This window comes from Mustela nigripes, chromosome 10 (genome assembly GCF_022355385.1).
Source record: "Mustela nigripes isolate SB6536 chromosome 10, MUSNIG.SB6536, whole genome shotgun sequence".
NCBI lineage: Eukaryota > Metazoa > Chordata > Mammalia > Carnivora > Mustelidae > Mustela > Mustela nigripes.
Window position 1 is genome coordinate 55,819,660 of NC_081566.1, and position 13,908 is coordinate 55,833,567.

The window sequence follows — 13,908 nt, forward strand, 5'->3', positions numbered from 1 at the left end:
GTGTGCACCCTCTAAATAATCTTTAAAAAAAAACGTGTAGTTGGGAGGCTTGACTCCTTTATTTTATGAGCAAAGAAGAGCATTGAAACTGTGACCTAGCTATAGCTATGCAGCGTAGTTCTGGGCTTTTCTCCTACATGTCATGTATCTTTTCACTTCATTAATTCTGAGTAATGAGTTTTAAAAAAAATAACAGCTTGTTTCAGTCATTTATATTGGAAAAAATTCTTTGGGATTTTAAAAAATAATGGATTTTTCTTAGCAACTACACTAAATAACTGTCAGATGGAGTCCTGGATCTATGATTTACCAGTTACATGAATTTGTTAAAACCAGATTAATTTCTCCTGTTTTTTTTCTTGAGTTTTTAAAAATTTTTGAGATAATGTGCAAGCAGAGGGAGAGAGGCCAAGGGGGAGAGAGAGAATCTCAAGCAGGCTCCACACTCAGCACAAAGCCCAATGCAGGACTCGATCCCATGGCCCCTAAGGATCCTGACCTGAACTAAAATCAAGAGTCAGCCACTTAATTGACTAAGCCACTCAGGCACCCCTTGATTTAATATACACATTCCTTTAAAAAAAAAAAAACCAACCAACTCATTTTGAAGAGCAGAGTTACAGTGAGAAGTGTGAAAATGCATATCAGACATTCCACTTTATTGTACTTGAGAACAGCTCCGCGCTTTAGTCCGTTGGCCCCGCTGGTGTGTGTTGCTAGAGCAGGTCTGTTCAGATTGTATCTTAACACGCCTGTAATGTGGGGAGCGGGACTCAGGGAGAAAGCAGTCCGGCCTCGGAGGCCCACAGACCTGGGCTGGAAGTGCAGCTCCAGCCCTCACTGCGTGAGAACCGGGAGTACTTAACTCCTCAGAGCAGGTTTCCTCGTTTGGAAAATGGGATGAGAAACGCCATGATAATTAGCAATAATGGACATTTAGCATCTGGCAGAGTGAAGTGCCCGGCATAAAGTATATTACAGAGCACATACTATTGCCTGGACATTTTTAATTAAAACCTTTCATTCCAGGGGTGCCTGGGTGGCTTAGTCGGTTAAGCAGCCGACTCTTTTGACATTGGCTCGGGTTGTGATCTCAGGGTCATGGGATCGAGCCTCACATCAGGCCCCTGCTCATCAGGAAATGTGTAGGACTTTCTCTCTCCCTCTGTCCCTCCCCCTGCTCATGCACTCTAAAATTTAAAAAACTTTTCATTCTAACTGATTTAATAGTATTAGATTAGGAGATAATGGCACTAAAGGGTCACTCGGTCACTCGGTGAACACAAGAATTTGCAGCATTAATTCTTCTAACCTCAGTTTGCGGTAAACATTCAGACAGTAACTTCAGCATGCTTATTCCCAGATGCTACAAGCGGAGGAGACTTCCAGCACGTCTCAGCTGAATGAACTAATGATGGCTTCCCAGACGACTTTACTGTCTCAGGAGCCACGATCAACAACGACAGATGTCATTGAGCGCAAAGGGACATTCCTGATCAATTTAGAAGGTAAGGAAGAGGGGAGAGCAGCAGGCAGGCCTGGGGAACGGATGGTGATCGGAGGTCATCGGCTTTGCAGGCCATCACGTGTGTTCTAGAGGGATGTTCTTAGAGTACACCTTTTCATGGAGACTGGCCAAGTTTCCAAACCAGCTCTCGGAAGTGTCCTACCTGAGGATCTTGGGAACACGGGGCTGGGGAGAGGAGCACGCTTTCCCTCCCTTCCTGTGAACAGTGGTCATTGTAGGTGACGGTAGTCAACCTCACTCCTGTTGGCTTTTGTGTCCCTCTGCTTTGGTACTCAGGATCCTGGTCCTGCCTTACCCGCCCCTCCCCAGTGTGGACTCTAAAATTCCTTATTTGCACGCCCTATTTAAATAGATTTAGCTAATCTTCATGAAGGGTTAAGGAAGAAGTTTTTTATGGAACTCATTCCCGCAGTGCGCGGGGATTCGGTGGGGGACTTTGGTCAGCCTGCTTAGCTCTCAGTGGTGGCCTGGAGGCACGGTCCCGTGAACAGGGAATCACACGTGGATCCCGCAGGGATAGTGACGCTGCCCGTGTTCGTCGTGGTTCTTAGGTGCCAGCAGGAGGCGGGAGGCTCACTTATGGGCATCAGTTTCAGTCCGCAGCCTGGAAGCACTGACCATGTAGTGAAGATTCTCACTTGCTTTTCAAAATGTTAATGTACTTTCTTTGTATAATGGCTAGAAAATAAATTTCTTCATTGTATATATTTAGGCTGAAGTCTGGGAGTATTAATAGTGGAGAAGTTTTTGTTTTTGTTTAAAACAAGAATTTTCTTTTTTAGGAGAGGGGGTGAGAGAGAGAGGGAGGTAGAGGGAAGGGAGAGCTTGAGACTCCTCGATCCTAGGATCCAGTGGATCCCACACTGAGATCCTGACCGGAGCTGAAATCAAGAGTCGGGATGTTTCACTGACTGAGCCAGCCAGGTGCCCCTAAACCAAGGTGTAAGTGGGGACACTGCAGTTGTCACTGTAATTTGGCTCTTCTTAAAATTCTTGTGCAAGGGTTCCTGGGTGGCTCAGTGGGTTGAGCCTCTGCCTTCGGCTCAGGTCATGGTCCCAGGGTCCTGGGATCGAGCCCTGCATCAGGCTCTCTGCTCAGCAGGGAGCCTGCTTCCTCCTCTCTGTCTGCCTCTCTGCCTGCTTGTGATATCTGTCAAGTAAATAAATAAAATCTTTAAAAAAACAAAATTCTCGTGTAGCTGGAGAGGCAGTGTAATTGGTGGGAACTGTGCCCGGATGGAGAGCTGGAAGGCCTCTGTGTGAGGAGACAACCCGTGACTTGGGGAACATCAGTCACGGGCTCACTCGGGGTCTCGGGCTCCCCAGCTGTCTTCAGCGGTCAGGGTGTGAGTCCGTGGTCACAGCTGTCTCTGGAATGTGGCAAATGAAGCCACGCTGACCAGCTTTCCCCAGGGGCGGGAGAAAGCGCTGAAAAAGGAACACAAGCAAACCACAGAGAAGAGAGATGCAAGTTGAACGGCCTGTCTCCCTGTATCTTTCTCTCACAGGCGGTGATATTCGTGAAGAGTCTTCCTATAAAGTAATTGTCACGCCCACTACCAAAGAAAAATGCCCTCGTTGTTGGAAGTACACGGCCGAGTCCCCGGACGCACTCTGCCCCCGATGCTCGGAAGTCGTGAGTGGGAAGTAAGCGCCCCCTGCTGCCGGCCGCTCTCTGAGCAAGGACGCCCCAGAGCCCCGGCCCCGAGTTCAGAGGGACCGTGTACCGCGGGAAGGAAGCAAGCCTAGATTTAAGTAAGGAGTGGAAGAGGAAGTGGTGGAGGCTAAGGGTCAAGTTCAGAATTACAAGTTTTTCCTGCAGCAGATAAAAATAATGTGTGTGTGTGTGTGTGTGTGTGTGTGTGTACACATACACATGTGGGAAAATACAGATATGCAGGCAGATCTCGATAGATCCGCAACAGATTTATTCAGAACAGAGACACTGGAGACACTGGGTATGTTCGACTTTAAATGTGGCTGACCAGAAAATGTTTTATATTTTATAAAGCTTCTTGACTCCATATTTAAGTTCTGTAACCTCTAAAAATAAAGGCATCTGGAAATTTACTGATACTGGTGAAGTTGTAAAAATCAAGTAAAAAACGCAGTCCTGAAGGAGAATGGCCGAGGTGCGCTTCCCTTAGGAGACAGTGATGTCATTCTGCCTTACTAGTGACCGGCGGCCTCCTCAAAACAGCTGGGTTTCTTGTTTGCATTAGAAAGAAAATCAGGGCGCCTGGGCAGCTCAGTGGGTTAAGGCCTCTGTCTTCAGCTCAGGTCATGATCCCAGGGTCCTGGGCTTGAGCCCCACATCGAGCTCTCTGCTCAGCAGGGAGCCTGCTTCTCCCTCTCTCTCTGCCTGCCTCTCTGCCTACTTGTGATCTCTCTCTGTGTCAAATAAGTAAATAAAATCTTAAAAAAAAAAAAAAAGATAAAGCAGAAAAAAAAAAAGAACAAAAACATCACCGAACTTGTTACTGTCCTATAGGAGGGAAAAGAAAATCTTAATACTGATATTTATGAATGTTGAAACAACATGAAAGCTGAAAATTTATTTCACTAATATACATAAGTTCACAACAATGGACACAGAAAATAGAAGTATGTACAGAATGGCACTACTTACAGTACATTACAATAGATAACAGCATTTTATAAACAATTCAGTATTGGATTAAAACCTTTCTAGGGACAGCTAATTCTATTCAGCAGAACTCTAACTTTTAGAAGCCCAACAAATTCATTCCTGTCAGGGTGAGGGAAGGCTTTCACTGTTGCTATGGAGTACTTTAAAAGATTTGTCTCTTATAAATGAATGAACCACAGCAACTTGTAAGTGAAAATTAAATTCCATGTAAACTTAAAAGTAAATCTGTTTTCTTTGATTTTAAGTTGCAATTAACCACTTAAAGGAAAGCAATTTAAATGTAACAGTGCTTACTTTGACCTTAGATGAGGTTTTATAATTTATAACAAAGGAAAAACTCCCTCCACTTCTTATTTTTTCTCTTAGCAAAAGTATGAAGCATTTAGAAGGTCGGTGCTATGTTCCTGTTCACCTACGTTTATCTGGCTCTTCTAGTTCTACATCTAAAAATAATCTATAATGTAGAAGTTACAATTATTTGAACACTTCTGTCTTCCTTCAGCATTATACAGTGAAATTTAACAAGGTACAGATGCCTGTTTAATGTTAACAAAGAAAGGTGTGTGTTGGGGGGCGAGTTCTAGCTAGGAAAACACTGTTAGTGGCTTCCCATCAGAAAGTGCAATATACCTTTGTTTCAGAAATCAACCATCCTACATACACTCTAATTCCTTTATTTGTGGCTCTTTGTTGATACAGAATGTTTACATAGGTATTTATTTTCTTTTCTTCTCTCAGATTTATTTTAAAAGCCCTTGATGAAATCACAGAATATTTAACTGGTTTTCTTAACCATATAACTCAGAATTCAATTTTAAAATTCTTTGAATGGTAAACTTTAGGATTACAAATGTAATTACAGATTTGTAATTCAGTGATCTGTTACGGTCCCACGAACCATATTTCAGCTTATTACTATTCTCTACAATCCCCAGATCTGAGTGTCCTACGAGAATAAGTTCAAGCAGCTTTATTACCTAACGTGTTTATCGGGTACTCCCCTTCCCTCAAAAGTGTTAACAGAATCAAAGTGAGGATGTAAAGTTTCTTTGACCAGCCTCCAAAATTCATAACTACTTTCAGAGTATTTAGAAAAATCACAGGAAGAACAAATGTTTTAGAATGCATGTAACAGGTGACTAGATAAAGCTCGATAGGTTTACAAGGACTCACAGGACTGTGTCTGGACGGGCCAGCGGAGATCCCGGCAGAGGCGGAGAAGCTGGACGAGCTAAGGTCCTTTTCGGTGCTGCTACTTTACATGGCGTGAGCCTCGGTCAGACTTAGAGGCCCTCACCCAGATATCCAAGACATCTTTAAACTTAATCTTTCAAGATTTTTAAATTAAACAGTAATTACTAAGTTTTAGACAGTTTAGTTCTTATTTGGGTGTGATCTTTTAAATTAAAAAGAATTTACACTGGGATATCCTCAAATGTGAGACTTTTTTCTTTATAACCTCGAGGGGCATACTCGTCAACTTTGTACAGTTACTAACGCTGGCTTCCTACACGTAAGTGAAACAACACACTTCCGTATCACAATGAGTTACTACGAATAACAATTGTGATCCGTGACAGAGATCAGTAATTGCACTCTATGGCTACATTCCAAAGATCTACCCTAATAAAGACTTGGTATTTGTAGAGCTCAAAGCACTTTTTACAGAGTTTTGGTTAACCTGGTTTTAATCAACAAATAATTATTCAGCACTTGGACTGCTCGAGGCACTCTAGGGTACAAAATTAGTTGTATTTTATTCTCTCAACCCAGCTGTGAGGTAGGTTTGCAAAGCTGTAATATCACTAGGCCTTTTCTGTACTGTTCCCAAGAACAGATAATGTTACCATATCCCAGAAGCAGACCTTTCTAAACACTTATAGGAAAAATAAATTGGACTTAAATTTTTTTTAGCATCTTTGCCCTTTTTTTTAAAACATAAATTTTACAAGATAATACATTTTTACAATGACCTGATGTGGATACAACTTTGAATCTTGGCAAAAAGTAAATCTTAACTTACATCGTAATTAATTTTGCTGTGTTGCTTGCGTCTCAGATTCTCAGTTTTGGCAAGGACAACAGGTTAAGGGTTCTAATGTTGTTCAGTGTCCCTTCTGATGAATATGAGGATCTCGAACCCGTTCCTCCTCAAAAGCAAGGTCATCGTCCTCCGGTGGTGGCAGCATAACCTCGGGGAAAGAACCTGTCCTCGTGCAGAGCTCCGGGATTTAAGCATGCCAACAAAAGCCAGTGGGGTGTTCCTCAAATTTTACTGACAGGGGACTATACATGAACACGCTTAAATTTAATTACAATAACATTTTGAGTACGAAATATAGAATCTGATAATAAGAACATAATCTGTAAATTATAACCCATTTGAAATAGCAAAGTTTACCCATAAAGCTATTTAAGTGCTTAAATTAGAAATAAACAGTAAAACATCTGTGTTAGTAATATGGTATAGTTGATATTCAGTTATATTTTATCTTCAGTATTAACCAAAGGAGTGGAATTTAGCCAGGACTGCACTTTTAAAAAGTAGTATATATTTGTATTTATTTTACAAAAGAAAAAAGAGCTACTCCCTTCATAAAATTCCAGATCTTACTATGTAAAATTACATGCACTAATTCATGTTCTAGTCACACAATTTGGGACCATTTTCAGTAGGTAAGTGTCATAAAGAAGGAAGAGATATGGCTTCCACCGCTTCAATGAGGTGTAAGGCTAAACTGTACTGCCCGTGGTTTTCTGGTAAAAGCTCAATGACTTTATTTACTAGTTTAGCTGTCGTTGCAATTGGCACTTCTGTGTTTTGAAGATCCTGGGGGTTCTGCAAATGGGACACAAAAATAACCGATCAGCTATACACAATAGTAATTGTTACTTAAGATTTGTCTGGATAGTCATTTCCCAGTAAGAATTCTTCAGAACGAACTTAAACTCTGATTTGAATGCTCTCCTTACCGGTCATTAAATAGGCCTATAAGAAAGCATCCAGTGACCCGATAATCTCAGGCTCTCGTACTTACCATGGCTCTCAGCCAAGTGCAGAGCGTGGGCGGCAGTCTGGCCAGTAGCTCCATTCCTTCTCTGGTCTGGGTGTGGAGGAGCGCGTGAGCTAGTCTCTGCCCTGTTAACACCAGCAGCTGTGAGGCAAGGACCTCCTTGTCCTGAACCTGGAGAATGGCCTGGGAACGTGACATGGACAAGTGCATACAGAGTGAGAGCTGACACGTGTACTCAAGTCTAGGAAAGGCTTTGCCAGTGAACAGATTCTGGTTTGTTTTTGAGATGTGGCCATGTGTACAACCAAAAAAAAAAAAAGTCCAAATTAAATTCAAAATTCAAAGTTCTGCTCACCACCTAATTTTTCTTATCCCCTAGTTTTTCGATTCAATAGGACTCTACGAGTCATTTTTTGTTTCTGGCAAAGGGAATTAAATCACATCATGACTGCTTCAAACCTAATGGCTTCTGAACACAGGAATGACCCTTCACTAAGAGACGTGGGTCCAGCCCGCCTCCCCGCCTCCTCTCGGACTTCCTCGCTGCTCACTCCCTACCTCGCCCGGACCACACTCTGGCCCTCCAGCCCTGGACCTTGTACTTCTCAACATTTCGGCCTCAAGCACTGCTGCCCCGGTTTCCTGTGTGACTGGCTGCATCTTCTCCTTGGGGACTCAGCTCCCCTATCCCTCTGACCACCGTAGTGTGGTAGCTCCCGTTTATTCATGGGATCCTGTTTTTCTTCACAGCGTCTGTCACTCAGTACGACCGTGAGCGCGCCCGCGGCGCCTGGCTGGCTCAGTCAGTTGGGCGTCCGACTCCCGATTTCGGCTCAGGTCAGGATCTCAGGCTTGTGAGATCGAGCCCCGCATCCAGCTCTGCGCCGGGCACAGAGCCTGCTTAAGTTTCTCTCTCTCCCTCTCCCTCTGCCCTCCATCCACCTCCCCCTGCTTGCATGCTCAAATAAATGAATAAATAAGTAAATATAAAATTAAAATTAAAATAAATTCAGCAAGCTTTTCTGCTCCTACCAGCAGACCATCAATTCCATGAGGAGGGAATCCTGCCTGTTTTGGGTACCACGATGCCCCTTTAGATAGAATAGGCCTGGCACTGTAGGAGTTTATTAAACACAGACCAGAAACAGGAATTTGATTACAGTTTTATATTTTAACATTCTGTTGTTTCTGTGCCTAGAAGTCCTAACAAAAGGAAAAGTAAAAAGCTTTACTGGAGACTTTACGGACTCTCTACTGCAACTGTAACTTTTGTGGCTTGACCCCCCTCCTCACGCTCACAGGCGACATTACCTCCTCTCCCAAGTGGTCCGCTCCGTAGTTGTAGAGCTCCCCCACGTAATGCCTTCGAACCACATCTTCACTAACTTGAAGGTGATGAGCCAAATCCACAGCCAGCACTGGCCAGTCGTGGTCTTTCCCGAAAGGAGTGGTCGGTGCCTCTTCCGAGGACTCTTGGTCCTTCACGACTGAGTGCTGGGCCTGGACGGCCGCGCTAACGACTTTCAGTAAGAACTTGCCAAGGGAGAAGGACAGCACCGTGACTATTCATCATTAAAAGATGTCTAAATCACAGTAATGGGCTTTCCTGTCAATGAGGGTGGCTTTTCCATTGAAATTAATTATCAAAAAGGAAAATACAGTTGAAAGGAAAATTAGCTTTCAAGAATAAATGTCATCCTTTAAGGCCAGCTAAAGTTTTGATTTACTATTTTCTTCTGAGAGACAAAATCCAATTAACTATCATTTACCTGTTGTCGCACAGAAATAAAATTTGGATCCATTTCCCCACTAGGTAATAACTGAATCGAAGTTAGGTCTTTGAAGAATGCATTTTTCCCCTAAAGAGAAAGAAAAGACCAAGAAAAGAGGTAAGTATGGATTTTTTTTTTTTTAAAGATTTTATTTATTTGACACAGAGAGAGAGAGATCACAAGTAGGCAGAGAGGCAGGCAGAGAGAGAGAGAGAGGAGGAAGCAGGCTCCATGCTGAGCAGAGAGCCCGATGTGGGGCTCGATCCCAGGACCCTGAGATCATGACCTGAGCCAAAGGCAGAGGCTTTAACCCACTGAGCCACCCAGGCGCCCTGTAAGTATGGATTATTAAGGGTAGGACAAAAGAAGATTTAAAAAGTTCAGTCATCTAATCAGGAACTCATGGTGGATTCTTCTTGAACAGTAACATCTTGGAATTTTATTCATTTAACTTTTTTTTTTTTAAGTTTTATTTATTTATTTGACAGAGATCACAATTAAGCAGAGAGGCAGGCAGAGAGAGAGGAGGAAGCAGGCTCCCCGCTGAGCAGAGAGCCTGACATGGGGCTCGATCCCAGGATCCTGGGATCATGACATGAGCGAAGGCAGAGGCTTTAACCCACTGAGCCACCCAGGCGCCCCTACTTAGCTTTTATAAACCACGCTCCAGTATCGCCTTTGAGGCACGATCCCCTTCCTCCTGGTACACATGCCTTGTGTCACCTCTCCCCTTGAGAGGACAGAAGGACCATAGCTCCTGCCCTGGGTGCTCCTAGGCACTGTCACCGGCCCTGAGGGAAGCCAGCTGCCGGGGCAGGACCTGTGTTTCAGGGAGGTGCGTGTGGCGTGAACAGCCTCGCCCGCAATCATGCAAGCGTCCCAAGTGGACCCCCGCGCCTCCCCTGTGTGGCTGAGTTGGGACCAGCCCTGGCCGAAACCCGAACTGCAGACTCATGAGACTCTGCGCCAGCGGCACCTGAGTAAGGCAGGACCCGAACTCCTGACCCACAAAATGTTTTCAGCCACTAAATTCTGAGGGAATTTGTTAGGTGGTCCTAGATAGCTAAGACCCAGCCTGTACTCCGCACCCGCCTGAGAACTTGTTCAGCTGTTTAAGGAGCCTGTTTACGGGAACAGATGTGTATCTGTGGAGCCCGAGCAGAACTGCAGAAGTCCCTGCAAGGAAACGGAGTAGAGAGTGAAGAGCCCCGGCCCGGGAGGCTGGAGAGGCCCCGGGCTCTTGTCCCCAGCACGTACCCCCCCAGGCCGTCCGGGTTTACGGAGGACCCCACTGTCCCGGGCTGCCGGGTTTTCCCCTGCAGTCACCCCGGGGACCTGCTAATGGGCTTTCTAGACCAGCCATTGTGGGCTGTAGGTCAGCAGGTGTGAGCGCCAGTCAGGCGAAGCTCCGCCCCCGTGGTGACAGCATACTGGACATCCCTGAGGGCAAGTTTCTCCACCGGGGTGCCTGGGGGGCTCAGGTCATGATCCCAGGGTCCTGGGAACAAGCCCCACATCGGGCTCTCTGCTCAGCGGGGAGCCTGCTTCCTCCTCTCTCTCTGCCTGCCTCTCTGCCTACTTGTAGTCTCTGTCTGTCAAATAAATAAATAAAAATTAAAAAAAAAAATAAAAATAAAAACAAAATGAAAAAATGAAAAAAAGAAAAAGTCTCCGCACACACTCACCTACACAGTCTGTTACTCCGTAGCCTCCCCCCGGGGGTCTGGTACCAGAGGGTCTGCTGCACAGCGGGGCCTGGGGAGGGGGACGTGTCCGCCACCCGTGACACCATCTCGTACTTACTACGCGACACACACGGCGGAGCCCCCCGCGGGCAGCGCGTCACTTCCCCGCACGGCCCGTGAGGTCGGCCCGGACGCGGCCCTTGTGAACGAGCCCGCCGAGGCTCGGGAGCCCCCGGACCCGCGCTGGCGAACGGCAGGGCAGGATCCGGACTTCCCAGCCCAACCGCACGGCCTGTCTGCGGGGCAGTCGCAGGCGGGCTCGGGCGCCGCAGCACCGCGCGGGGTGAGACCCACGGCCCCGCCGCGCCGGTCCCATTCCGGCTGTGCTCTCGTCCCACAGACTCCCTTTCTGAGGGGAGGACTGAGCTAGGCCCTTCATTTCGGTCTTTCTTAAAATAAATGAACAAACTAGGGTCTAGCGATGGAGAGGAATGGACAGATGTGATTCAAGGAAGAATGGACGAGAATGACTTCCAGTCCGGGTGGAGCTTGAAGGGAGGCGAGCTAGAGCAGTTGAAGGCTCCCCCCTGCGCCGGCACAAAGTGAGCGCCGACTCCGCTGGGGGTTTAGGAGGAACAGCCGGTTAGGTCAAGGGCAGGGGCCTGGGGGAGGAAGTGTGTTACACAGGAGGCGTGGGAAGTCACCCAGCCCATCCGAAGAGAGCCAGTCGATAGAAACACACACTTCAGGGGCCCTGCGTGGCTCAGACGGTTGAGCGTGTGACTCTTGGTTTTGGCTCAGGCCCTGATCTCAGGGTGGTGAGATCGAGCCCGGTGTCAGGTTCTGTGGTCAGAGCAGAGTCTGCCTGCACATTCTCTCACGTCTCCCTCTGCCCTTCCTGCTCGTGCTCATGCTCGCTCTCCTCTCTCTCAAGTAAAGAAATCTTTAAAAAAAGAAGAAATACACGCTTCAAATTCAGGGGACAGGTCAGGCTTGGAGACACGCATGAGGGAGAGAATGGGTCTATCCGAGACCCATTCACCAGCAGAACAAGAAGGGCAGACTCTGGACCCGGAAGAGGCCAGGGCAGCCAGAATTACAGGCATCATGGTGAGGAGCAGCGAGCAGGGAGCCCCCCGGCGAGTAACCCCACACACATCCCAGAAGACAGTCCTGCCTCTCGCCCTGCCCGTGCCTGCTAAGCCCTCGGCTCCAAGCCAGGTCTCAAGGCCTCCGAGGTCCTCACCTTACTATCGAAGAGTGACAATGGCTTCACGGTCTTCAGAGAAAACCTCATGATGGCGTAGAGCACGGAGCAGAGGACAGAGTGGTGCTCCACCAGCGGGTAGTGGACGTGCTTCTGCTCCAGCGCCAGCTCCACGATGGAGATCGGTCCCTCGACCATGAGCCACGCGTCTTCCGTGTCCAGGACAGGCACCTGCATCTCGTCCCGGCTCACGTCGGCCTGCACGTTTGGAGAAGAGAGAACCGCAGGCAGAATCGGAGAAATAAGAGCTTGCAAATAAATATCTTAATGTGCTTACAAGGGGGAAAGTGCAAACCCCTTTTCTCCCCAGACCCCGAAATTACAACAAAAAATCAAATCTAATTCTTTGTAAGAAACCATGATTTGGGTGACTTATGTCAAAACTTAGAAATGGAGAAAGGAATAAAAACTCTTTCTAGAGTCTTTTTAAAAATTTTTTTTTAATTTTTAAAATTTTTAAATTTTTATTAACATATAATGTATTATTTGCCCCAGGAGTACAGGTCTGTGAATCGTCAGGCTTACACATTTCACAGCATCTAGAGTCCTTTTTTAAGTTCAGCGATTTTATTTTATTTTTATTTATTTTTTATTTTTTTTATTTATTTTTTAAAGATTTTATTTATTTATCCGACAGAGAGAGGGATCAGAAGCAGGCAGAGAGGCAGGCAGAGAGAGAGAGGAGGAAGCAGGCTCCCTGCTGAGCAGAGAGCCCGATGCGGGACTCGATCCCAGGACCCTGAGATCATGACCTGAGCCGAAGGCAGCGGCTTAACCCACTGAGCCACCCAGGCGCCCCAAGTTCAGCGATTTTAAAACCATTTGCTATCTCAGAGAGAGTTCAGAAGGAAAATGCACCTCTTTTACCTCCATTAAAGTCTGAAGAAGATCCAAGCAGGAGCCAAGAAAGGAGGTCACTGCTGTGTCACTCATCCCCACATCCTGGCGGTAAAAAGGAACACAATTAGCACCTGCAGCAGAACTGCCACAGATCCCACCAGAAAAATCACAAACACAGCGCAGCACACCTACGCAGAGGACTCTCAACGCTGGACATACAGGCACCAATTTGAAAGTCAAGGCATTGGCACATTTTAATTTCTTTCTTGAGATTCACTATATTTTAAAATCAGGCTTTCCGAAAGACAGTACCCCCACAGACTTTCCACAAGCCGGTGTTCCCCGTGTGCTGTGAAGACGCGGCGCCATCGGTTGCCACAAGTCATGGCACCGCTGCCCGCGGACCAGCTCGCTACGGCGCCGGACAGCCATGCGGTCAGGGGTCGGGGTACTTGCTGAGATGCCACATGGCAGCCAAGCTGAGGAGAAGTCCTCAGAAAACAGCCTGCTCTGGCTGCAGAGCGTCCTTCAGGGACGGAACTGAACCTTCTGAACAAAGCCGGCATCCCCAAGCCCAGGAACTAAATACCACACTCGGGCTGTGGGCGACAGGTCGCTCCCGTTGGCCCTGCATTCACCAGCTTTTTGAAACCAACAACCAATAAATCCCTCACATCCTAAGTAATTCACCCTTGCATCATTCACTGTCTGTGTGTGTGTGTGTGTGTGTGTGTGTGTGTGTGTGTGTATAACACACATAACAGTCCCAACCACTCTGAGGAGCACAGCAGAACTCTGCCCGGTGGGGATGTCAGGACTATGGGCCTAGCACGGCTGGATTCACGTGTCCCGGGATTGCCCAAGGAGTCTGCAGTAAGAGTATTTCGAAGTTCTGAGCAGAAGTTAGCACTCCTCCTCACCGGCCTCAAACAGGGGAAAGGCCCACGGGGAACACCGGCTTGTGGAAAGTCTGTGGGGTGGGCTTCCGTGGGCTGGAATCGTACTGAAGACCGTTTGTGCGATGGTTATTACAGAAAGTAGCTAAAATTCCCTCATGAATCTGCTGGGACACTGGGTGTTGCCGTTAATAAGTTTCTAGTTGGAAGGTATCTGACAACCTGGAGAGGTAAATTAAAAGTGGCCACAATTCAT

General features: G+C 46.7%; 2 protein-coding genes across 2 annotated transcripts in view; one reads left to right on the plus strand and one right to left on the minus strand.

Moving 5' to 3' along the window:
* The window catches only part of IARS2 (isoleucyl-tRNA synthetase 2, mitochondrial), a 58,582-nt gene extending 54,984 nt beyond the window's left edge, over positions 1-3,598 (plus strand). Inside the window, exons 22-23 of the mRNA XM_059413367.1 lie at positions 1,364-1,508; positions 3,037-3,598. Of these exons, the coding sequence (XP_059269350.1) occupies positions 1,364-1,508; positions 3,037-3,179 (288 nt within the window). The 3' untranslated portion in view covers positions 3,180-3,598. The remainder of the gene's footprint in view (positions 1-1,363; positions 1,509-3,036) is intronic.
* Positions 3,599-4,068: 470 nt separating this feature from the next.
* The window catches only part of RAB3GAP2 (RAB3 GTPase activating non-catalytic protein subunit 2), a 98,291-nt gene continuing 88,451 nt past the window's right edge, over positions 4,069-13,908 (minus strand). Inside the window, exons 30-35 of the mRNA XM_059413366.1 lie at positions 12,784-12,858; positions 11,896-12,114; positions 8,962-9,051; positions 8,504-8,725; positions 7,217-7,375; positions 4,069-7,017 (exon numbers count right to left, since the gene is read on the minus strand). Of these exons, the coding sequence (XP_059269349.1) occupies positions 6,862-7,017; positions 7,217-7,375; positions 8,504-8,725; positions 8,962-9,051; positions 11,896-12,114; positions 12,784-12,858 (921 nt within the window). The 3' untranslated portion in view covers positions 4,069-6,861. The remainder of the gene's footprint in view (positions 7,018-7,216; positions 7,376-8,503; positions 8,726-8,961; positions 9,052-11,895; positions 12,115-12,783; positions 12,859-13,908) is intronic.